Source organism: Leuciscus leuciscus (genome assembly GCF_965113295.1).
Source record: "Leuciscus leuciscus genome assembly, chromosome: 4".
Taxonomy (NCBI): domain Eukaryota; kingdom Metazoa; phylum Chordata; class Actinopteri; order Cypriniformes; family Leuciscidae; genus Leuciscus; species Leuciscus leuciscus.
The window spans coordinates 22,439,666-22,467,109 of record NC_138728.1 but is presented as its reverse complement, the minus strand read 5'-3'; the positions used below and the strand labels follow the sequence as shown (position 1 = coordinate 22,467,109).

At 34.8% G+C, this 27,444-nt stretch overlaps 1 protein-coding gene across 1 annotated transcript in view; it reads right to left on the bottom strand.

Moving 5' to 3' along the window:
• Positions 1-10,018, bottom strand: part of tafa5a (TAFA chemokine like family member 5a) — a 169,976-nt gene extending 159,958 nt beyond the window's left edge. Inside the window, exon 1 of the mRNA XM_082167464.1 lies at positions 9,319-10,018. Coding sequence (XP_082023590.1) covers positions 9,319-9,430 — 112 coding nt within the window. The 5' untranslated portion in view covers positions 9,431-10,018. The remainder of the gene's footprint in view (positions 1-9,318) is intronic.
• Positions 10,019-27,444: the final 17,426 nt, after the last annotated feature.

Below are 27,444 nucleotides of genomic sequence, written 5' to 3'. Positions count from 1 at the left end.
TGGTTGAGGATTAGTTGCATGTAGTTATGCATAATTTACTGTTATTACTATGGTAAGTACATGTAACATATGTAACAAGGACACTGTAAAGAAACAAAGTAGACACAGTGGCAGGATTACTTGAGTCAGTGCTTGCTAGATGAGCTGTTGAACAGATGCAGTCGGTTCTCAGACAGTATACTGTACATCAGGCTGTTGTTATGAAGTTAATGTGAGAAAGGGCTTCAAAAAAGGTAACATGAAAGCAACAAACACGAGCTGTAACTCTGACGAAGATAGGCTTTGAATGTATAATCAAGTTGTTTGCAGTATGTAAACAGATGCTGCCAATTAGTAATCAGTGAATACATCAAGTAATGATCAATGAACACAATTCTCTATTGAGACGTGCTGCACACTAATGTACGGTTTTAGAAAGCCACACACAACTGCTGCTTGCAATCAATCAGATCAAATTTTAAAATTAGAATAAGAGAAAAATATTGGTTTGAGCTCATTAAGGTTTAAAAAAATAAAAAAAATAAAAAATGTAAAGCTGCTATACAAGCACAATACAAATACTTGATCTGATCAGTACTATATTAATACTGTTAAACATTAGTGTCTTTTATCATTGCCTAGTATCATCATCATCATCATATCTTTCTGCCAAATAGTCCTCCATTAGCATAACCATAGGCCATTTATGCACAATCCTTTGCACAATAATATAGAATTGTAAAATTAGGTCACAGGTGTCAGTATATCATTAGAGAAAAATGCAATATTATTGCCATTTGCCATTTTTGTTATATCTCCAACTGCTGTGAAGTGCATGTGCTTGTTTCTGATTTTCAAAGATTTTATTTTACTGAATATCAGAACCGTTGAAACACTTGCTCTCCCATTTATATACAGTTGCATTCCGTGATCCATCAAGGCAGGAAAAGCTTTTGAATCATGTTTCTGAGATGTCTTGTCAGGCTCAACCATGCATTACAGTCTGGCATCCTGTTAAGTGTTTGGCAAAAGACACATCTGCATGATTGAATACAGCTGACTTCCACACAACTACCTCTTCTCTAACATGCATTTGTTGAGCGACCCCGATCTTTTCTTCAGACGAGTAACTACCTCTACGACTTCACGATAAATGCAGCTGTCTTTTTATAAAGTAACATTTGATTGTGGGAATCTTTTCTGACTGTGTAAAGGCCCATTCACACCGAGAATGATAACTATAAGCGTTCACAGCAGCAGACGATGTCGTTCTGTTTATTCAAAGTACACCGTGTGTTTGATGTCTTTTATGTTTTGATTGGCTGTCAATGTTTAATCGTTCATAAGCTAAAAAATAAATAAAAATAATAATAATTCTGTAAGTGATTTGAATTATCATTATTACACTCTTACACTTGTGGTGTGAACTATATTTACAACGATTTTTAGAACTATATATTTATCGTTATTGTTATAGTTATCGTCCTTTGTGTGAACGGGCCTTTAGGCAGTTTTTTTTTTGTTTTGTTTTTTTTAAACAAATGGTCAGTGTTATCAGGATGTTGTTTGTGTGCATCATCAAGCTAAACATTATATGAGCTGTTTTATTTCATTTTTATTTTATTTTATTTTGTTATTTTCTAGCAATAGTAGGCCTAGTAACAGTTAATTATAAACAATAATACAATAATAAACATAATAAATTAAATACAAAATAATTAAACAACATTAATAATAAAAAAAAAAAATAAAAAAAAAATGTGGGTTGAATTTATTATAAATATTCATATTTGGTTCGTGTTATGGGACCAAATGTTGGTAGTTGTTAATTAACTATAATATATAATATTAGATAATAATAATTTTGGCAAAAGAGCTGAGTGGTTGAACTTATGAATGCAGTCAACACAACACACAATTTTGTGAAAACTGAGAAAATATAATGAGGTTATTTCCTAATCTTCCTGTGCCGTAGGAAGGTTTCAAATTAAGCGTAATTACATTTTTTTTTATTACATTTTCAATTTCCAAAATCATGTGGAAATAGGAGTTGTTGTGTTACTAATTAAAAAAGGGTTGAGTCAATATTTAATAACATGTTCACTGTAAATTGTCAAAATTATGACATTGTATATTAACATTTTTGGATAGAAATGCCTCTAAAACTTTGCAAAAGTAATGGGACACCAGAGTGTGTGCCATTTGGGGAAAGTTCCATTTCCATTGCATGTTATTCCCAAGTCTGATCATAGCGGGGCGGAACATTTTTATCCATCTTTCTCAGTCTCATTGTCTGCTTCTCTCTCTTCCTTCTTTGTTATCCTTCATTCACTTCTCAAGAGTGTTTCCACCCCAGACATTTCCTGTCACAGCCCGTGAGCGACCCCGTGTTGATGGAGCCCTCCAGGAATTCAAAACGCCAGGGTGGCATTTTCTTTCAAGTGATTGGTTCCCTATAAAGAAGTGGAGTCATTTTAACAGCCCGCCGCAAGTATGTTAGTCTTCCCTGTCTTTCTCCGCCCCTCAAGCAGTGCGTGTGTGTTTGAGGTTCCAGCTGATCATTAAAATTCACACCCTCATCGTTACATCAACCAAGAATGAAGCCAGATTGTTAGCAGCGTGCACGTCCCCTTAAATGAAGAAGACCCTTGTGTGAAATGTCAAAATTTATGTTTTATGCATGCTAGTGCACCCATTAAAACTGATACCAAATTTAAATTAATTTATGGTCTAACACGCACATTTAAACAGCAATTAGTGATCAAATTTATGAGAGCCTGGAGGAGATGTCTGCAGATCGGGTTCACATTAATAAACACTAAGCATGTTTTTTTATATATATATTTTTTTTATATATACATTTTCGGATTTCTCACGGATCAACATTAAGCAAAAAACCTCACATGAACACAAGGGAAGTTCTACATGCTAAACTGTAGAACTACGTGCACTACACATTCAGACTAGAAACTTCTTATTTCTTGACACATAAGCTCAATTGGTAAGACTTTACAATAAGGTATCATTAGTTAGCATTAGTTATTGTATTAACTAACATTAACTAACAATGAGCAATACATTTATTATTTAACATTAATGTATTAACTAACATGGACTAACAATGAGCAATACATTTGTTACAGTATTAATACATTTTTGTTAATGTTAGTTAATAAAAATACAGCTGTTCATTGTTTTTTCATGTTAGTTCACAGTGCATTAACTAATGTTAACAAATGCAACCTTTGATTTTAATAACTTATAAGTAAATGTTGAAATTAATATTATCTAAGATTAATAAATGCTGTAGAAATATTGATCATTCTCAGTTCATTTTAACTAAGGTAGATAACTAATGGTAACCAATGAACCTTATTGTAAAGTGTTACAGCTCAATTTAACCGCATTTATCTCACATTAGAAAGCAAATCAAGTCGCTTTCAGACCAGTTCAAAAATTACAAAGCACAATTTTCACTGCACTGCACTAAACTGTATGTGCAATTGTATGAGGACTCCCTTCACAAACCATGGTTCATAAAACAAAAGGTCTAGCATTTGTATGCAGATGCCATTTTGACATTTAGTATACAATGCAATTGTCACACCTGCTGGCTGTTTTCTTCAGAACGATCAGGCTTGAATATAAATGAAGTAGTATTTAATAGAAATAAAGACACAAACATAGATAATCCACACAACAGAGAGAACATCCAGGTAGCAATGTTAACACAAGACAAATAACAGAAGCTAACTAAGGGTACATTTACACGACAACGATACGCTTAAAACGGCGAAGTTTTCCTTTGAGTCTTCCGCGTGCAGACCGATCAAACCGATCCCCATTCACACGGATCCGCGAAAGCGACTAAAAACGCTGTATTCTGCTGCCAGGCATTAGATGGCGATGAAACACCACAGACTGAACATGTAATACGCATGTGCATGACATCATCATCTTCGGAGGTTCACGTTTTTGTTGTTTACATTGAAAATGTGCGTTTTCAGGCACCCAAAACGTTGTTGTTGTGTAAATGAACGGCTAAAATGGATAAAAAGTCTTACATTTTTTGTTGAAAACGGTGTTGTGTAAACAGATCCTGAGGGTATAAATACACAGTGGTAATGAGGGACAGGTGAGACTCAATGAAACAATGAATAACTATGGCAACCAAGAAAACAGGAACTAAACACTCCAGCGCTGAACACAGGCAAAGCAAGACAAAAGAATATCAAAATAAAAGTCCATGGACACAGCAACATGGCAAACCCATGTTTTGTTTTTAGATAACTACACGTTTAATAACATTTGTAGAGAAAGTAATGTTAAGTACCATGAAGTGGAAGTGAACCCTGATACCAACAGTGAAACATTCCAGTGCTGTTATCCAATCAAATTAGCAGACTGGAACTAACTGTTGTATAATATTTTTTTATTTTTTTACACAGTACATGTAAAAAACAAATCCATTAATTACATTAAAAATGGAAACCATATTCAGTAGTATGAAACAGATCTAGTATGATATACATCCAGCCTTTCAACAATGTGCTGCACACATTTCAACTTTGCAAATATATATTTTCCTGCACAAAAACCGTGTAGGTCCTCGGAGCTGATTAAATATTCATCCATAAAGATGCCTTCATTTTCGTTAGAGTTCCATGATGTGCCCACTAGGCCAGACAAAAAAACTTGACAAGTTCCACAAGCCCACACCTTCACCCTTTGATGCAGATAGTGGTTAAATTGCTCGTGCGGTGGAAATGGCCTTCGGCTAGCTTTAAAATAGACAAGGGTATTATAATGACTGCATGCTTATTGTACCATATAAATACACATTTATTTCTCTCACTCTCTCTTTTTGGTTATTTTTGCTTTGGTAACCAAAACTTACAACAACATCCAAAAGCTGTCTATAATTACCAAAAACAGCTTCTGTTTATGCCCTTAAATGGTCTTGATGATCACCACTGAGAAAAGTGTGCATGTGTGCATTTGTGAATGTTTGAGCAACGTGTCAGACTACATGGGCTGTTTTCGAGGGGGATGTGTGAATGCGCTGCAGTGCATTGTGGGATGCCTTCGGTGGGCGGGGCTATGGCAATGCGGGTCGGGCCTGTAGCAGGTATGATTCATCAGGGCACGTAATTGACCCTGTGGGATGTGTGATGGAGGAGGAGACCATTGTGCGCTATTCGCTTTCTTTGTCTGCTTCCTTTTGGTGTGTGTTTTACTGTTTCCCTGTTTGAGCTTACTTTCTACTTTCTATTAGTATTTCTCTCTCTTGATCTCTCTCTCTATCTGTTTACAGTAACACAGCCAGTGAATATCAGCACACACACATGTACACACACACACATACACGCACTCATAGAGCACCATATGCTCTCTGCACCATCTGACTTTAATGATGGTGAGGCTGTCTGAACATTTGCAGTAATATACAGTCATAAAAACACACTACATCCTACCTACATGATTATTATTCTGAATAAGAAATTATTATTAAATGGGGACATTTAATATCGAACAATATTATTGATCTGCCTGCATTGACACCATTATATGAGAACTGAACTGAGCAGGACGATGACATCACTGTTTTCTCCAGAGCGGCTATATATAAATTAATCACTTTTTTTACAACAGAAATTAACCATCACTGAACTTACTTAAGCTGGAATATGATTTGCTGTACAGCAGAAGCAAACTTTGTTGCATTATTTTCCTGTTATCACTGTAAAGCAGCTTTGGAACAATCTGTATTGTAAAAAGCACTATAAATAAAGGTGACTTGACTTGACTAATGGATAATGGACTAATGGACTAGTGGATAATATATTCCACAATGTAAATTATTATATATGTATATAAAATATGAATGTCAATATCATGTATTTATAAAATATGAGGATTATTAATACTATAAACAATACAGTTTAATAGTTATTTAAAAGGGAAAAAATACAACAACTCTAAATATATAACTACATTTTTATATGTGCAGAAAAAAATGAATGATGTTTGCCCATGCAGAAGTCTACTCTGCTATGAGGCTGGGTGGTTTTTACAGTGTTGCTATGTGGTTGCTGGAGTGGTTTTAGGTTCCTGCAAAGATGTTGCTTACTAGACCAAGTCAAAAGAGTCGACCCACAAGTCTCAATGATATCTTGATCTCTAGTTATGTCTCAGGTTACGCCTGTGAGATGTTTTCCGCCAGTGGTTTCAGTGAAAATCATAAGTCTGACTGCTTAGTAAAGTAAACAACTCGCAACAATTTGCATCATTGATCTTCGCAGTATAAAGAGTACGGAACGAGTTACGCACCAAAGGTTAATATTGTGAGCAATATTAGTATGTGTAAGGAATAGTGACATTTGTATTAGCAAGTACCATTGGTTAATAAATAAAATCATATATTTTATATCCATTACATTTCAACTGCTTGCACACATTCTGAAAACTTTGCCTTTTTCTTTTTCAAAACTTTACACACAAATCCAAAAAATGCACACACAAAATGCAAAATGCCTCACATATCTAGCAAAATGAAGCACTGAATTCAAAATCTCAAAAGCAAACATTTGTCTTACGTTGCAAACACCTTTGTCATAATATTATATTTTTGGGATACTGTATATCACATACACACAGTTATTCAAAACCTAAAGCTCTTCTTTCATGAGCTCCTATGTACATTTCTGTACAAGACTGATAGATGTTGAAAAATTTGCGGTAAACACGAAAGCAAGATTGAAACCAAACTATATATATATATATGAAGAGTTCAGATGCAAAAGCCTCTAAATGCCATTTGAAATTTTCTTAAAGAATGATCATTTTTATCAAGCTTGTATATTTAAGTTCAGTAATTTCACTTAAATTATAATTAATAGGTAATCTTCATTGCAATTTAAGTGAAATTATTGAATTAAAATATACGAGCTTGATAAAAATGATCATTCAATAAGAAAATTTCAGATGGCATTTAGAGGCTTTTGCATCTGAACTCTTCATATATTTATTTTATTTGTATTTTTTTACGGTAAGCATTTGTGGTTGTGAATACAGTATTACACAGTCCGAAAAACATTTAACTTGACCTTTGGTCTATTTATAGGCCTATTCTAAAGCCATGATTGGTTGGTGTTTAGTAAAGCAATAAGTGTTTGCACATGTGAGGAGTTAGTGTGAGGCACTGATAAATTAGTGTGGCATTTTGAAAGGTTGTGTTTGAAAAAAAAATTCAAGATACTTCCTGTCAGATTTTTGTGTGTTACATAGAGAATTGTGTGTTGTGGTTTGCAAAAGTGTCGAAGGCCGAGAATCAGCGTATGGTTTTTGCAGATTTGGTGTGTGGTTCTAGTGTTTGAGTGTCAGGTTTCAGAAATTGTGTGACAAGTAAGGATCTTGTGTGTAAGCAGTTGAAAAAAACTGTGATATTCAACACTTGTTATTCTAAAGGTGTCAAAAATACAGCAATTATTCTGTGTTTCTACGGCAATTGAAACTGAACAATACATCTGTCCATCTCTAGCAAAGAATAAACATGTGTCGAGTATAGCATCCAGAGGAGGGAGCCAGCGGACAGAACAAAGCCATATCATTCATTAAACAGTCATTACAAACAGTCCTTGTCATCATATCATATCGCTTGATATTAATTTGTACAACTGCGGTACAGCACGAGAACCATTCCGCTGTTTCCCTATCTCCGTTGCTCTCCGAAACAAAGCCAATCCTCTGTACAACCATGACATTTGTAGGGGAATACTCTGACTTGTTTTGTTGTGAGATGCTAATATAAAGAGGCAAGCGACTGCATGACTCACTAGTGGGATTGCAGACCTAATTTCTGTTGTGTTTGTGACTAGCTATAAATAAACAAATCAACCATCAGAACTTGGTTTTGTGTCCCTGCATTTATGTTATCAATCTCCTCAGCGAGCTGCGAGGTGCCAGTCTGGGGTCTTGACAGCGACTCAGACGTAGATGTCGTTCGGTGGGCAGCCCATCTAGATGAAGATTAATATCATAGACAACAAGCAGGTCGGGGCAGAGATGCACAAGCGGATTTGCATAGAGAGAGACAAAGAGAAAACAGGCACCCCCAAAAAAAAAAAAAAAGAATCGACTGCTAACCCACAACAAACATCCAGAACATTGATTGTAGACAAGTGGAGAATAAATCATGGCATCGCAGGAAGATCAATTGAGTGAATCCAGAAACATCTATGCACATATTTCCATATATTTCCATATTTCCTCAGATATGGAAAGGTACTGGAGGTAAAGTGTTACAGGCTAAACATCCTCTCAGATGTACTGCCACCCAGACAGGCCTGGGACATGAAAATAATTTGACATTTCTAGACATAGATTCAGGTGTGTGAGTCTATATTCGTGCATTGAATTCACTTTACCTGTGTGTGTGTGTTCTAGTGGAGTCATGTGGACTACAGTGCTAATAGAGTCAGTGAAAGTTTCATTTAAACTATTAGCTAATAAGAGGAAAGGCCTTTTCTTGTAAATTTCAATGAGGTCTGTTACATTTGTGATAATCCAACGCTTTCTCACGACCAATTCGTACGAAAGGGTCAAATGTGGCTACAATTCGTACGAATTCATACGATTTGTCTAAACCCCAGTGATGGGTAGGTTTAGGGGCGGGGTCAGGGGTAGGTCATTCATACGAATTGGCCAACTCATAAAATATGTACGATTTAGCAAAAATCGTACGAATTCGTACGAGTGAGGTCGAATGAATTCGTACGAATTAGCCACCTCGTAAAATGCGTACGAATTGCCGTGACAATCTAACAATCTACTTGTTTCACACAACTTTCCTTTTGAGTTTCAGCTTAAAATGTATTTTAGTGTATAAACACCATGGCCAGAGCTGAATTATCTCTGAGGTTTCAAATTATCAGTCATGTTTAGAGGGATTGTATAAATTGCCTTTGCATAACTGTGTGTTTGAGTCATGCAGAGTTGACTGCTTGTGCATTAATTTTCCTGTATATTTGCAATTAGAAGAAGGGATTTTTTAATTATTATTATTAAGGAATATACTTAACAATCCTATCATAAGATCCAGCAGATAGATGCTAAAACACGTCGTCCCTTTCCTTGAGGCGCAAGTTAAAAATGTATATTATGGTCATGTCTGGGACATGCTTTGACATTTCCTTTTCCATGAGCCTCACTGACTTTGTTTGTATGTGTGTATTTGTGAGTGACACGGCATACACTACATTATCCTTAAGGTCACATCAATAAAGTGTTACACATCCTCACACACGTATCGAAGACGCATCGCACACACCGCAGACTCACCGCAGTACACGATCAGAAGCGCCGTCAACAGCAGCACAGCCCAGAAAGTTGTCGACATCCTCGGCCAGTTAATCGCATCCTTACGCTTAATCGATCTGACCGCAGGAGCCATGGAAAACGCGTGTCGTGAAATCGGCAATAAATTCAGCGTTACAAACCCTCCCGTCCTCTGAGGAAACGTCTCTCTCCACGAGTGATTCTTAAAAAAGACATTTTGAAAACGGACCACTCATTTCCAAAAGCACCTTCAGCAGTCTTTAAGTCCAGGAAAATCGGAAAATGAAGTCTCTAGTTGACGCGCGATCGATTCAGTGTTCGGTATCCTGGGAAACGGATAATCCAAATCAGGCGCGTGAATTCAGATTTTCTCATAAATATTAAAACTGTCGACGCCACGTCAAACCTCCATGTAGAGAAACGAAATATATACACGACAAAGATTAAATGATGTGTCGCAACGCCGTGAGAAAACTAGCGAAAGAACTGCTCAGTTGGTCTGTGAGGACGTGCTTGATTCCTCTCAGACTCCCAGAAAAAAAGATCCCATCGCAAACCGTCTGGATTTGCCATATATTCTCTTAAGAGGGAATCGAAGTCTCGATCGAAAGACGACGAGGAACATAAAGAGCTGTGAGCAGATGAAATGGAAAGATCTAGAGAGCTCTGAAGCTGCGCAGACCGATACATGAACTGAAACTTCGTGCCGCCTCAACTTTTACTTGCACTGCATGCGAGCGACGACGCGAAAAAACTAGCACTCTCCTGTTATAATTAAGGAACCGATTTAAGCGTGCAGTGCAGACAGCTTCCTTGATTACAACTGAACCTTCTACTTTTAAAGCGTCGCGTCAAGTTGAAGTCTAGACTGTTTTTAATTTGGCATCCAGATCATTTTACCTTTGTCTTTTCTTTATCTATTATTTGTTATATATCCACCTGTTTCAAATGCTGCATTTATTCGTGACGTGCGGCTAACAGGTTGTGTGTGTGTGGGGGGGTTAAATAAAACTGTTACAACATTTCTGAAGAAACAGCTAAGCTTAGAGCAGAAACTCAGAGCAGAGGACAGGTCAAAGCTTCAAATAACATTTCAGCACCACAGTACGTGGACAGCTCCCACTCAAAATATTGGCATTAGAAAGTGATCATATTAGGAATCTCAGTCTCTTGCAATGTTGAAAAAAGAAAATGTGTTACAAGATGGAGCTATGTTTACCTGATCTAACACCTGTTCTAATTATTATGACACCCATAAATCACTAATAATTTACTATCTAAATACTATCCTATCCAAAACTATCTTATTCTATATCTTTTTTTTATTTTTTTCTGTTATCACTGTAAAGTTGCTGTGAAACAATCTGTATTGTAAAATGCGCTAATGTAAATTCTATATTTGACTTAAATAAAACCTGTAATTTAGACATTATCACATAAAGCTCATTTTAGGGTACCAAACAAATCACTATAGAGTGTTTAGTTACATTTGAAGTGAAAATAACAAGCATGCAATGCACTGACTGTTTCTTAAATCACAGATACAAAAAAGATATACACTATAGAAGTGGTAACCTTAAAGAGGTATTTCTGCCTGATTTAAACCACACAAATTAGTTTTGTGGTAACACTTTACAATAAGATTCATTAGTTAACATTAGTTAACTAACTTAGTTAACATGAACTAAGAATGAACAATACTTATACAGCATTTGTTAATCTTAGTTAATATTAATTTCAACATTTACTAATACATTATTAAAATAAGTTGTATTTGTAAACATTAGTTAATGCACAGTGAACCAACATGAACAAACAATGAACAACTGTATTTGTATTAACTAACATTAACAAAGATTAATAAATACTGTAACAAATGGATTGCTCATGGTTAGTTCATGTTAGTTAACATTAACTATTAACAAATGAGACCTTTCTTTAAAGTGTTACCATTTTTGTTCATATAACTTAAAATTATTAAGGTTGAAATGGGTTGGGAACCATTGTCCAAGAATAGGATAGGATGGCACTTTATAAATCCTTTTTGGGAAACTGACGAAACATCAAAATGAGGCATTTTAATAGTGTCACACCAATTTAAATATTGTACAGGTGTCAGATAAGGCTGAAATATATTCTTACAGTAATATGACTATATTCTAATAGGAATCACAATAGTGGGAGCTGTCCACTGTATGTGGTGCTGAAACTGACTGAAAGCTTTATACCTGTTCTAGTTCTTATGTGCTCATAGAAGCATGTGTGTGTGTGTGTGTGTGTGTGTGTGTGTGTGTGTGTGTGTGTGTGTGTGTGTGTGTGTGTGTGTGTGTGTGTGTGTGTGTGTGTGTGTGTGTGTGTGTGTGTGTGTGTGTGTGTGTGTGTGTGTCATAATAGAACATCAATGTTCTATTATGAACATTCCACAGAATAATAAAATAACAAATAACAAACTTGTATTAGATACAATTCGCATATATTGAAATAACCTGTCTGATCCTCATTGGTGCAGCTGTTCACAAAATTTGCATTAACAATTCTATACATACAACATTGGGATCTCAAAACACAACATAAAATCAGTATCAACAGAAAATGAAGGTTAAATGAAACAATTGCTGTCCTTTGTATTTAACATATAAATAATGCTAAGAGTACCCACTGAAACTCTCTCAAAGAGATGCACTGCATAAGAATAATTTCCTAGTGGAGGCATGAGCTGAATTTACAATTATATTGTCATAGATCCATTGCTTATTTCCCATTAGGCAATGGCACACTATGCAGGTGCTTTGAGGTGTTTCACCCTTCCCCAGTCTCTTCAAAGTGTGAGTTTCCATTCCACTATGTCCCTTTCAGGTGTCTGCACAGCTCTGGCTCTCTGTGGTTGTGCAGTGCACTACTTAACAGGAACGCCTCTTTATGTAGTCGCTTGTGATCGACTGAGCGCTGACCTTTCACATCACTCTTCTTTTGATCTTTCCACACTCTACTTCCCCTGTATCAGAATTGAGATTTGTCTTTGAACTCCAGCATGGAGCCTTTCCTCGTATGTCTTTTCTCTTTTATTTTCTGTAATTTTCCAAATCACAAAGACACAAAGATTGCTGTGAGCAAAGCTGAGACCACAGTAAGGAATTTTAGACATATTGTCATGCACAGTGTGCATTGAAATTATAGTTCACCACACACACATACACACACAAAAAATAAATTCTCTTATTATTTAATCACTTTCATATTATTCCAAACCTATGATTTTCTTTGTGAACTAGAACATAAAATTAGACGTTTTGCAGAAAATTCACACTGCACTTTTTCATAAAAGTAAAAAATGACAAAGGCTCCACAGAGACAGTGATACTTTTATGACTAATATCACTTTTTGTGTTACAGAGAAAAAATAAATAAAAATCATTCAGGTTCACAATGCATGAATTTTCATTTCCGGAAAAAACTCTTTAAGTTTTAACTTTTTGCCAATACTTTCTATGAAGCCCATGCTTATAATGAATAATAGCTCCATTTATACTTATTTATAAGTATTACTATTCTATAAATATGTTTATAAAGACTTGTTAAGACCTATACTGCATTGTAAGAACAGTTATATTTATATTAGTTATATTTACTTATAAGTCATGCATTTGGTTTTTCAATGTGCATACTCATAATTCATTATACACTGATTTATAAGTATGAATCAGTCAGTCTTATGGTTATTTATTATTTATATTTATAAAGTATTTATAAAGATTGCTATAATGTTATTATAGTTATTTTGGTGAATAGTTATTGGTGAATATATTGTTATTAATAGCCGTGTTGTGTTCTTATAAATACTTTATTGTGAGTGATAATACAGTTATTAACCTCTATAAATGCATAACTGATGGCTTTAAGTAAAGTGAAAACATAAGATGCAATTTTATTAAAGCAAATATTAAGAAATCATGAAGATGTGCTCATTATACATTTTAAGTTGTTTAATTGTAAATGTAACTAATGAACAGTAATTACTGTTTCCATTTGGGATTTTTTATTTAAAAAAAATAAAAAAATATGTTACTTACTAGCAAAACACTGCAACAATATTTTTTAAAGTATAATTCCAAACTGCTATAAGCAATACCATGCGTATGGCTGAGGAGATATAAATTATAACTGATCAAAATGACCATTCATGACCTCTAATGCAAACATTATCCATTTAAGACATAATTGATAACTAATTGGTACAGCAAACAAGTTTATATTTGATCCTTAATAAATCAGTGTATAATGGATTATGAGCATATGCATTGAAAAAGCTTATACTGTATGTAATTATAAAAATGTATACTATAATTGCAATAAATGTAACTATAATTGTTCTTATAATGCAGTATAGGTCTTGATGAGTCTTTATAAATATATTTATAGAATAGTAATACTTATTTATAAATAAGTATAAATGGGGCTATAATTCATTATAAGTTTTTAGAAATGTATTATTTCTATGGGCTTCATAGAAAGTGTCACCTTTCAGTTGAAAAGTTGAGTTAATGGGTTGAGGGAATAACCAAATATGTTTCAAGCTTAAGGTTCAAGCTTAAACTTAAGGTTAAAATGGTTGACTGTTATTTTTTCATGTCAAAATGCTTTGCAAAAGAATGCACTAGTAGATATTGATGTTTACGTAATATCATAGTGGTATAACAAAATAATAAAAAAAAAATTATAAAAAATGTGTTCATAGTGTTTTTTCTAATCAGTTATGTACCTTAGGGTTTTATGTTACATTAAAATGTTGTTCAATTAATGTTTATTGCATTTTTTAAATGTATGGTGTTTTGTGTTTGTGTGAATGACACTGTGCAGCTTCTATTTATTAATATTAACTCTCTTGTGGAAAAGCTACTTGTGATGAGCTTTGATTCATCATGTGACTCTCATAACCACTGTGATTGGTGGTCATCAGTGTATTACAATGGTACAAAACAGAAATGGGTAAATTAACATTATATCAGATAGTGAAAACATTTTTTTGTTATTGTAAATTTAAGTTAAGTCTGTTAAACCTAAACTGTTACTACCATATTTTTTACGGTAAATTTCTGGTAATCACAGCTTCTGTTTTTTACTGTAAATTTAATTTAATTGTTTTTTATAGTGTTGTTTCAGTTTGAATCTATTGAGACATATATTCATCATTGCTTTAAAGATGTACATGTAGAATTGCAGTAGAGGCTTTCATGAAGTGTAAAATAAGGGTTAACCCCACTACATGAAGAGGTAATCCTAACCCAACAGTTTTGACCTGGAAGACTGACTCCCAATTAGTCTGATCATGTCAGATCTGAGAGGAATCAACAGTCAATCCATGTTTTGTTTGTTTTCATTCACAGAATAAGAAAACATGTCATTTTCTTTACATTATTTGATAGTGGTTGTGTTAGCTTCCCTCTAAATACATTTCTTCTCCGACACACGTGACTTGCTCCAAGGGCCATGGTGTGAGTTGTGGAAATAAGAGATCTCTGCCTGTGCTATGAAATAGCTTTGTTATTTCCAGATCTAATGGAAGCGCATTATCAACATGAGAGCATGTTCTCTGAGATTTGGGCTGAAATGATTCTTGCTCACCTAAGAAAAATAGGCTGTGTTGGTCTTTCAACGCCACATAATCTGACAAACATGACTTTCATAATGCGTTAGCTCCTCTTCACCCGTTAAAAGTGGGAAAATAATAGTAATTGGTACTACAATTGAAACATTCTTACACTGAACTAACAAGCAAGTTGATCATTAATTTCGTGGATTCACTATTAACATCCATTTACTATTGAATCCTGCCTTTATATGACTCGGAAGTGCGATGATTATTGACTTGTTTACTTGGGTGGAATTCAAGACAGTAATTTCAGCAACGGCTCCATTCCGAAAGCCTAAATTATTGCTAGAAACATCCTGCCAAAAGCAAAACAAAATGAGGTTTTGCCATAACCAGCATGCAAAGGCGCAACCAAGCATCACTTTTCTGATACCAATCAATTCTTTCTCATATTGTGTTTCATTTCACAAGCTGCTAGGTATACATGCGTGCAAATGTCTTCAGTAGCATTTGTTTCAGATGTTTGCATTGATTTTACAGCGGCCACAAAATGAACAGGCTTCTCAGAAATCACTTCTACGCTTTTGTTAATATTCCATTATTCACTCCACATGAAAAGCGGATTATCATCGTATAATGAAGTCTGTGTCAACAATGATGTGACGGAATGGCTTCCTTCGTAAAAAAAAAGAATTTCTTTAGGAATTAAAGAGCGAAAAAAAAAAAACTTTTAATGGGATCCAAACAATAACAATTATCTGCAGGCAAATTCACTTTCTTCTGAATATGGTCCCATTAATTGCATTTACGTACTTTCAAATGAAGTATGGCGAATGCTTTTAGTCAACGATTCACAAACCAATTTGCATGGTAATGAATATATTTCATTGGGATCTGAAATGGTCCCTCGATGTGTTTCTGCTCTGGCTGGGAAATTACGAGCAGGTTGTTCATGGGTTTGCAGTGATTACAACCTCCTTTATGTATAAGTGGAGGTGTGTAAAACGGTAATTGTATTGCCCTACAAGCAGAATCAAAGTATAACACCAGCTGCAAGAGCTTTAACCAACAAGCCTGATCTCATTGTTATACTCTACGTAGGTATTTGTATAACACTTACAAAAATTGTCATTTTTGAATGTTTGGAAATGAATTTATTGACAGCTGTAGAAACATCATTCAAAAACGCTGTGTATGATTCAACTGGGAATAAACAAAACAAAACAAACAGCTTTTGTGGGCCCCTCAAAAGTATTGATTCTACCGTCCACTACCAAGCACCACTGCTGAGTTGACATTGCTTTTTATTCAGAGACAACAGAAGGGAATGAGATAAATTACTTCAGCCGCCTGTCACCTTCTGTTCAGGAATTAGCTGGGCCATGTTCCTGGAAAACCACAAAAGTCTAATGTCATGACTCCTTCCCGAGACCCCAGTCCATCAAAGTGCAAATGTTCCAGATGACCTTAATTTCACCAATGATCTATGACTATGAAGTGACTGTCTGATGACATCTGGGAAAATGACTTCCTCCCAACTGTTATTAGAAAGCTCATGACCTCCTCTTGAATTGATTTTGGGAAGCTGGTGCATAAAATACCTAGCCTGACTACGTCAGACTTCCTACTTCCGCTAATTTCATTTCGCTCCTGTAGTCAGTCTGAGATAGCAGCCTATCTTTCAGTTTTCCACCGGCCTGAAAACAGCCGGGCCAATCAACGAACAGAGGGCGGGCTGAGAGCCGTGACGTAGACGCTGATTGTACCGTGGATGCGTAGATTTACTTCACATAATCTGCAAAAGTCATTCACAGCCATGTTCACTCCGGTATTTCGCTCGATGGTTTAGTTTTTGCATCATACTTGCGTTTACAGTGGAAGTTAGATGCGGCTGAGCATGCGCATAACACACGCCATAACCTAACGTTATGTGATTGGCTTACGGGTAACCAATGATTTTAAACATCAGACAAGCGCCCCCCCGCGCGAGAGAAAACACTTCTCTATTATGCCCTTCCAGACTCTGTATACGAAGCAAAGTGAAGTAGCAGAGTCTGGTATTACCAGGCTATAAAATACCAACATTTCATTACAAACCTTGGACGACTTTTTTGGTCTTTTTCTTTTCAGGTGGTGAGTGATTTGCTGAAGCTGTATTGTAGTATAACTTTTAGTAAAGCAGATAGTTTTCCAAATTTAAAGGAATGTTTCAGGTTAAGCTTGGGTATTATCTGTGACGTGGTTTATTACTTCAAAAAATAATTATGTTGTGTCCTCCAAATTGTAAAAACAACAACAATGAAACATTTTTTATATAGTGGTAAACCTAGAACTGAAGTCTAGAAGAAAGACACTGCATTGGAATCAACTTTAAAATAAACAATAGCTGCGTTTACATGCAACCAAATAATTAGTTCAAAATCGGATTAATGGCTCAATCGGACTGAAAATCTTTATCAAACACCTCAATCTCTCAGACTAACCTCATTCCGAAAAAATTTTGTTTGGATTTAAAAGGGGTGATGTAGAAATGAAATAATCTGATCATCAGGAAAAACACTAATCCGACTACTTTCTCAATTAGATATGTGGTGCGCATGTTTCTGTTTCGCGGCCTATGAAGGTGCATATGCTTATTACGGTTATATACTATGATGATGTTAAAATTATGTTATTACTAAATAACTATGCTTCTATTATTATATTATACACAGGTCTAGTGTGATAATATTGCCTACTAACCTGGTCTTTATTTTTATTTTTTAAACAAATGTAAAAATGTTGTCTTGACAGTGTAAATATGATAACTAATGAATGAAATCCAGACTAGGATACACGAACGGTATGTGATGTTTACTGTTTACATACCGCGTACTTAATTTATTCCATTGGTGATGCAAAATCATTCGTTCCACCTAGAAAAGTAATCCCATGTCAAGGACTATTTATACAACTTCATGGCTCTAATTACACATTTCATGGAGGAGTTAACAAACTCTTACACAAAAAAAACTACACATTTCTGCTTTTAAACCCTCTTATGCATTGATGCAAACATATAGTCAGTCAGTCTGTCAGGCAATCAATCAATCTATCAATCTATCAATATATCAATCAATCAATCAATCAATCAAAATGAATGTCATGACAAAACAAGCAACATAAGTCATGAGCTATATGTCTTCTGAAGCTTTCAACCTGCATATCTTTATAAACTGAACAGACACAACAGACATTATTACAAAAAACTCAAATTATTCACTGAAAATAGCATTTTAATTTGAAGGCATTGACATTTCTATGAATGACAGTGTTTCACCTGTGGGTTATATTTTACTTGTTGAGCTTGGTTAATGTTTAAATGCCATCATAAAAAAGAAAATAAATTTAAAAAAGAAAAAAAAAAGAAAAGCAAATTACTTACGTTTTGACAAATGTCTCTTCTGGGTTTGATTTACAGAATTGATTTTTGAGTTAAATCAATTTAAGAGGGTAAATCCGCTATCCACTAAGTAAATGCATTATTTTTTTTATTTTTTTAAATGGTGCAGTTGTTTGGAATTGTGAAATAGTTTGGAAGAATTCCTTTCTGCCTACACACACACATACACATATATACACATATATACACATTAGAACACACTCAAAAAACATTGGCAACATTGGCTGATGTGTCCAGCATATCATCTTATTTTAACCCCAAAATAAGTTTTGAGATTTAAATGCTTTATAAGACTTTATAATGCAACATGCAATATATCACTGCTATATTACAGACTGAGCAAATTTAACCTGCCACTGCGGGAAATGAAGATGTGAATGATGATGAGGAGGAGGAGGAGGAGGAAGAGAGAGTGGGATGTGCTTATTTGGCACATTGCCACTGTAACCTTAATTTTCAACAATATTTTTTTATTAAAAACTTGGTAATACTTTATTTTGATGGTCCCTTTTAAACATTCTGTTGACAATAAGTAATGTTACACCTATGCGTCATCTATCTCTCATTAAAGTATTAGTTGACCATCTTCTTAATATCTGCAAACTCTTTATTGTGTTGGTCCCCCAACAGACATTATATTTAATATAAGTAACTTTGCAACTACATGTCAACTTATTCTAACCCTACCAGTCTACTGATACTCTACTAATACTCTAATGAGAGTTAGTAGACATGCATGTGCAACGTTACTTGTAGTCAACAGAATGTGTTAAAGGGACCAGAATAAAGTGAAACCCCCCCAAAAAAAAAATCTGCAGTCACTTAAAAAAAAAAAAAAAAAATCAGAATTGTTACTAATAATTTATAATATCGCTACTGCAATATTCTAGTTACATCTAGGCCGAGTTGAAGTTATCTCATCATCCAGACCTATCATTTGGTTTCACAAAGTACCAAGGTGCCCTTAATAAACTATTAACGACCCCAGAAAATATCTATTTAAGTTGCATGTAATGGGCTTTGAAATGCTCAGAGGCTTTGATTAATTTAGAAACTCTATTACATGCTATTTAGATAACAATGATTTAGGGAACGTATCATAGAGATAAAGTATCTCTTACATCTGACTAATGTCCTACTTGCTTCTGGAAAGCCCACCCAGATATGTTTCAATCAGCTCTGTTACTGTACGTTCTATAAGTTTATGGAATTCACAGAGCAGAATTAAGCAGTTATCATGTCAAATTAGATGAATGTGTTAACAGCAGTAAAAAAAAAAAAAGAAAAAAAAAAGGCAAATCAATGAATCAATGAATCAACCAATTAATCAACCAACCAATGAATCACTGAATCAATGAATCAATTAATGAATGAATGAATGAATCAATCAATCAATTAATCTTTATTTATTTATTAAACACAGGCTTAATTTAATGAGTTAATTTGGACAGCTCTAATTTTCAGATTTTAGGGTATATAAAGTTTGATACAAAATCATCACTAAATCGGACTTTCACTTTTTTTTTTTTTTTTTTTTGCTATCCAAAATGTTTCTGGCTCTACGCGGCCCTGCCTGTTAGTGATCCAGCCACTGAAGCTTGTACAGTCTTGTCAGCACTACAAAGTAAAATCTATCATTCCTGTGCAACTCCAGAACTCTTCTTCACTTGCTTTTTCTTCTCTCTCATCCCTCACTAACACCCTCCCTGCCTCTCCCTTCCATCACTGTCAATCAGAGAGAGAATGGAGCGTGCAGCTGTTCTAACACTCATAGAAAGACAGACAGACTTTTATTCCGGACAGGACATTATGCCTCTCTGTCCCAGAGTGCAGTTTGGAAATATTTGTCAGCTGTATACAATAACTGACACATAGTAATGAGAGCTGATTTATTTGATATGTACTGATATAAAAGTGGGCTAAATAGCAAAGTCAAAATTGACCAACATTCCTCTTGTTTCTTCAGAATACACAGCTCTTCATTGCACCACTATTGATTTGCTTGACAGATAAGGACATTCTGTCCTTTGTGCTCAGCAGTTTTGAGCTTGATTAAGTGTTCATTACATCTTTCCCTCCTGCTGACTCAATTAATCCCTGAAATAAATTCTTTCGAACTATGGTTTATGTACACTTAATATGCTAATCTAACCACTCAAATATTAGCATATGAGAAACTTTTCAAGAAATAGTTTTGGAACAGATTACAATTTTCAACTTTTGGGGGGATTTTTATTGTTAATTATTTGAACTTGCAAAGGAAAGCTTCATTAGTAAGTACTGTCAGCTAAGATTAGCATCACTATTAATATTGCTTATATTTAGGATTAGTTTGGAATAAAAAACCTTAGACATGGCATAGCAGTCCTGTTAAAACGTTATTTACTTGGACATACATCAATTGTTTTTTTGTTGTTGGTTTTTTTTACCCTCTGGTGCTCTTCGCGTGTCGGTCAAAAATGACAGAATTATTATTTATTTTTTTGTCAATTAAATGAATGTACCATATATTGCTAATGTTTTTTATTTAATATTTTGTATTTTCAGGGGATTTTTTTTTTAATTAAATTATATTTGTGCTGTATTTATAATCCATTGATGCACTTTTTGAGCATAGACCTGAAAATAAAATTTTCAACTTAATCTTTCGTAACTCTTGAATGCTTTAGAGCACAGGTATAAGTTTGATCTCTTTTCAAAGACACACTTGGCAGATTTTTTGCTGAAGTGAAACATAAAAAAAAAAAAAGTTAACTTAAAAAAAAGAAAAAAAAAATTGATATGAAATACATATTTTCAAAATCACGCTTTACTCTAAAACTGCAAGAAAATCAAAGCCATTCATCTAAACAAGTTGTATTCCAAATATGAGCTTGACATCTCCAAAAAATAGTTTTCAGTAAGATTTTGTTTGGCTGCAGTACATAAAGTTTTCACTAGATAAAATGTGTCTCCCGTTAATTTCCAATGCGATAATTTTTGACCACGAAGAGCACAAGTGTGACTATTTTTTACAGGACCATTTAACCTTTTCGAATCATATCCATGATTTGTTTTGTGTGTGTTCACATAGAAAGTGCCAAAACCTTTACCAAGTTTCGTACCATTCCAATGAAGTAAAACATTCGGAAAAAACTAAACGTAAAATTTTTCCGTCAAAAATGACTGGTGCTACGGTGATTTTTTTTAAATTTATTAAACTGTTAAACAAAGTTTACGTACATGGTGAATAACTGTGATAGATCTATACATACATTTAATGTAATTTACCCTTAAAGTAAAATTTACCCTTAAATGTGCAGTTTTTGGAAGTGAAAAAGAACCAGTCTGTAAAAAACTGTAAATTTACATTCCCTCAATTCCCGGCTTGACACTTCACATTTGATATATATTTGTTGAAATAACTATGTTTCTTCATAGTTTTTTTTTCTTCTTTTTCTAATCAGTTATGTACATTAGGTTTTTATTTTATTATTATTTCTTTTTTTACTGTAATTTTACCAGAGTTTTTTTTTTTTTTTTACAGTGTTTATTCAGGAGGAAATTTTTCAACACAAACTGTAGTCATTAGGAAGAGGAGCAAGTCAATGGGCCAGAAAGGGTGTCTCTTTGTTCAGAAAAACAGGTCAACATGTTTAGAGGTTCTGGTCGAGATGATGTGAGCTTGTCCCGCTACAGACTCTCAGTGGTGATTTGGGGTATTTCCCCTGTCTCGTCAGAGCATTCTTAGCTGCCAATCAGATGCTCAATCTGCGTCTGTGCCACATCGAGTCAGGAGAGCAAGCAGAAGTGGCGCCAATGACATCTGCGAAAGACATCTGCGCCTGCTAATCCCGTCACTTATTTGTATATCATCTAGCATGTGATATCCCCGCCAGCGAAAAACAGTAAGAAAGAAAGACAGAGGGAGAGAGATTGAAAGATCGGTCATCAGGGAAATTAAGAGGCTGGATTTTGTTTTATATGTTATATATTTGGGTAACACTTTGCATTAAGGTTCCCTTTGTAAAGGGTTTATAAAGGTGTTTGTTAATGACTAATAAGTCATTATAAATTGTTGACAAGCAGTTTTTTTTAATTATTTTTTTAACTTGCACTTTGTCACCTACTTCAAAGTTTGCATTCTCAGGCCACCCTTTCAAGGCACCCAAGGACATATAAACCCTTTACTTTAATGTAAAGTGTGAACCTATATTTTATATATTAATTGCAAAGGCTATTACTCGTTGCCTAGACAGTCTTATGACTTTTGGCATAAAGTCTGTTCCACATTTCAGTTTATCCTGCCACAAACTACCCATGTAATCAGCAAGTGACAGTCTGACATGTAAAGCCACAACCAGTTTGTGTATGTACCTACTGTATGCATGCGCTAGGTTTACAATTAAATGTTTCACATTTTTTAAACACATTTCTGAAAATCTTGACTAAGAAGAATGCAAACATTGTCCATTTCCGAACTATGTTATACACATTATATTAGGGTTGCCTCAATATATACAAAAAAAAAGATAAAAAGTTTGAAGGAAACCCAGAGGTCTGGTGATGACCCAAAAAAGTCTCCTATGCTCAAAAATGTTGCATTTATTTGAATAAAAAGAAAACATTCAAAACATTGTTATTGTGAAATAACTGTTTTCGATTTTGATATATTATATAAATGGAAATGTATTCTTGGTGGAAAAGTTGAACTTTCAGCATCATTAATCCAGTCTTCAGTGTCATAAGATCCCTCCGATTTTTTTCTAATATGCTGATTTGCTGCTCAAGAAATATTTCTTATGAAAGCTTATTTTTTTAAATCAATATTGAAAACATTTTTGCTGCTTAATCTTTTTTGTGGAAAACCATGGTATACCTCTATTCAAAAGTTTGGGGTCAGTACAATTTTTTTTAAGCAATTAACTTTTTTATCAACAGGGACACATTCAATTTCTTATAAATGCAGTTTTTTTTTTTCTATTTGAAGTTTCTGTTCATCAAAGAATACTGAATCAAAAATTCACACAAAAATAAAAAAGCAGCAAAAAGCAGCATTGTTTCACCCTCTAATAATTGAGCACCAAATCAGCATATTAAAATTATTTCTGAAAGATTGTGTCATCACAGGAACAAATAATATTTTAAAATACAATAAAATAAAATAAAAAGCAAAACAAAATTGTAATAATATTTCACAATATTTATTGTTTTTAATGTTTTTTCTTAAAAATCAAATAAGATGGTCTTGGTGAGAGTAGATAGCTTGCTAGTTTTTTTTTTTTTTTAGAACAGAGCTATGCTCTCTCTCTCTCTCTCTCTCTCTCTCTCTCTCTCTCTATCTCTCTCTCTCTCTCTCTCTCTCTCTCTCTCTCTCTCTCTCTCTCTCTCTCTCTCTCTCTCTGTCCTATGTTTGATGGATGGGTCCCTTATTGTCCTCTCTGCAGTGAGCTGTAATACCACTTCTTAAGTGCATGGTCTGTCTGGACGTCTCACTGTGAACGCGTGTATCTGTATACATACAGCAGATGGCAGTTACATGATTCTGATCTCTCTTTAGACCACCATATTATACCACGATGATTTCGGGGGTTTGAGGAAGGTTGGCCATATACAGACTTGATCCCTTTTGACAAATGCACACTTCTGTAAATCCTAAGAAATGCTGCCAAGAACTTCGAGGCAATCTATATACATAATGCGTTCCTCCTTATGCACTTGCCCACAATGTCTCTAGGGCTTTGTCCATATTCTGTTGACCAAATGTTTTATTTAATGGTGCGCGGTCAAGGGCATTTGGGGTATTTATGTATTTGTATTCATTTGAAAAAAAAAAATCATATTCCCGACATATTGTTCTATTTTTCTTCAAGCTCAAGTGGTAACGCTTTGCTTTAGCAAGGAGAAGGTCAAGGGTTTCAATCCCAAGCACACATTATGATAAAATGTATACTTTGAATGTGCTGTAAATCGCTTAAAGCGTCTTCCGAGCGAATACATGTTAATATAATCAGATGTCTGTTCCACATATGCAGTGAGTCTCATACATGAAACAGCAGAATGAATTTCTGAATAAATCTCTTTGTAAAATCAAGTCAATTCATAGTTATTAATTTTTAAGTAAACTTTAAGTAAAATTAATTAAAATAAATGGTTGCATATGGCAATTTACACAATGGTTTTACTTTGTGTAAATTTGTACTTTGTGTTTTTAATCAAAATTAGTTTTGTTAATTTCATATTCATGAAACACAAGTATGTTTTTATACAGAATGTAAACAGTTTTTAAACAGAATTTAAACAGTGTGTCAGTCCACAACATTTAAGAAGTGCTAGTCAAAATAGCGGCATTGTCGGTATATTACCAACATGATCGACTATGACAGGAAGAAATATTGAATAAATTGAGTCTTTTTTTTTTCCATTTTTTTTTTTTTTTCATGGTTCTCTTTTAAAAATTCTAAGTAACTTTGCAACTGCATGTCAACAATCTTTCATTAGAGTATTAGTAGACTGTTAGTAGACTGTCAAGCTATGGTTAGGTGTTTAGGTTTGGGTTAGAATAAGTTGACATGTAGTTGCAAAGTTGCTTGTAGTCAGTAATAGAATAATCTAAATAAAGTGTTAACAGATATTAAGCTGACAGTCTACTAATACTCTTATGAGGGTTAGTTGTCCCGTAGTTACAACATTACGTATAGTTGGTATAATGTCTACAGTGGACCATCAAAATAAAGTGTTACAATACAGTGGGGTTTTTTTGTGTGTGCAAATGCTCCTAGTTGAGGCGAGAGAAAAGAATAGATACACGTAGTTGGACGCGTGTGATTGCTTTCTGCCTAATAAATGAAATTAGAGTAACTTTAATAAACGAGGATGAGGCAATAAGGAAACCCGCTGAGAAATTAGCCTTTCATCTACCGAGCAGAATGAAGATCCCTGGCTGAGCGTTGCCCACAGCCACAATTTAACTGGAGAAATGGCTGGAAATTCAGTACGACTGTAAAGTGCCCCTGAAAATGTGAAGCTAGTCCTCTTTTAGACTTCTCATACAACTGCACCATGTCAGATATGATTCTACACAATATCCCTCTTACACTCACAGCTTACACAGCGTTAATAGAGCTCGAGTCCAGCGCTGACAGTCTGAGCTTTATGTAATGTAAGTCAGTGTGATATTCCCCAGAAGAGTGTTAAATCCCAGATACATTCATTATGTCTAATAGTGTCTGAGTTAACATTCTAGTTGGTGTTGCAAACAACTGCATCACACCAATGGCATCAAAATACGACTATAAATCTAAAATGAGATTGTGAACATACATATTGAAGCTTATTCTGACCGTCTAGGGCAAGAAACCATCTAACAGACATCTGAACAATCACAGTTCATTTAATCCACAATTTGGCAACCCGGTCTCCTGAAAAAAAATATTTTTTATGAGGTGGCAATGATTTGTATGGAAATGTAATGATGGAAATGTAATGATGGTCCACCTTTAGTAACTGACAGTGGGGCGTAACGTACGGAGACGTATGAATGAGATCGTACAAATTTGTATTTGTTACGACTTCAAATAATTATGTGTTGAAATAGAGCTAGACAATAACATGTAGCGCCCTATTTTAAGGATCTAAGCGTATAGTCAAAGCGCACGGCGCAAGCGCACTTAGGTCGTGTTCGAATCCACTTTTGCTAGTTTAATGACAGGAAAAATGGTCGGCGTGGTCTAAAAGGGTTGTCCCTATTCTCTTTATGAGTAATGGGTGTGTTTTGGGCGTAACGTGCAATTAACCAATCAGAGTCTCATCTCCCATTCCCTTTAAAAGCCAGTTGCGCTCGCGCCATGGCGGATTCGCTATTTACATGGTGGATTTTGAAAGTGGAAAGACTGAACGCTTCTCTAGCGAGGAAACAGATCTGCTCGTGCGTGAGGTTAAAGCAAGCAAGCACACCATCTATGGGACAAGCCGGATTCCACCATATCTTTAGGTACACAAAATGAATCTTTTACATTGTAATCCTTTTATATTTAATATTTGGCTAGTTTGTGTACTGCTGCACGTCCCTGTGTGCATAATAAGCAGAGTGCACACACGTTGTGCACCCGCCTATAGGCCTACATTACTAATGTGCTCTTTAAACTGTGACTTTAGACCAGGTTTCAGTTGATCAATGGCACAATTGATTTCAGTTGCCTCAGCAACGCGCCAACAATGCGCCTGAACATACCTCATTTTCAGACCAGCACACCCATGGGCGCACAGATGGGCGCAAATGCATTTGCTATTTAAACAACGTGGTGCAGGATGTGAAAATGATAACTGCGTCAGGCTGAAACTAGCAAAAAACACTTGCGTCAACAAACAATTGCAGGTTACAAGTTTACATCTGGAGTTTCGTTTGTCGTATTCAGTAATGTTATCATCCACTTTTCCTTTTAATCAACTATTTATCAAGCTTTATGTATTATATTTCAGTCATTGTATCAAATATATAGAACCACCCCAGAACTCCATGAGGAAATCACAAGAGTGTGGATCATCTGACAAATGCTTTACTGCACAAGCTTTTATTCTTCAACTCTAGCAGTGGGAGAGATGATGCTGACACCTCACCAGGGATGCAGCGCTCCTATGAGACTTCCTGTCTTCAGAAGACCCACTTCCTTCGACTCACTGACACGTTGTCAAGTGTTTGATACTCTGAATAGCATTTATTTCTTGATGCATCAACCTCTCTGTGGACACCTTACTAACTGATCAGGAATATCAATGTCCAGTTAATGTGTTTCCCCTTAGTATCATTCACATTCATACTAAATAACTGCACAAAGGTTCCATTACAAATGTATGATGTGAAATAACAAAAACAAAGACATATTTCTCATAGGATTTCCAATTCATGCAAAGAAATAAAATAAAAAAATAATAAAAAATAATAATATATATTTTTTTTTTAACTAATAAACATTGGCATATCTCAATTAGGTCTTCACCTCATTACAGTTGCACTAATCATGAACTAAAACACAGATACAGGCATGACACCAGGATTTCAGAAGTCAATACCAATAAAATATATTTTACGGAACATTATTTGTTATTTAATTACTAA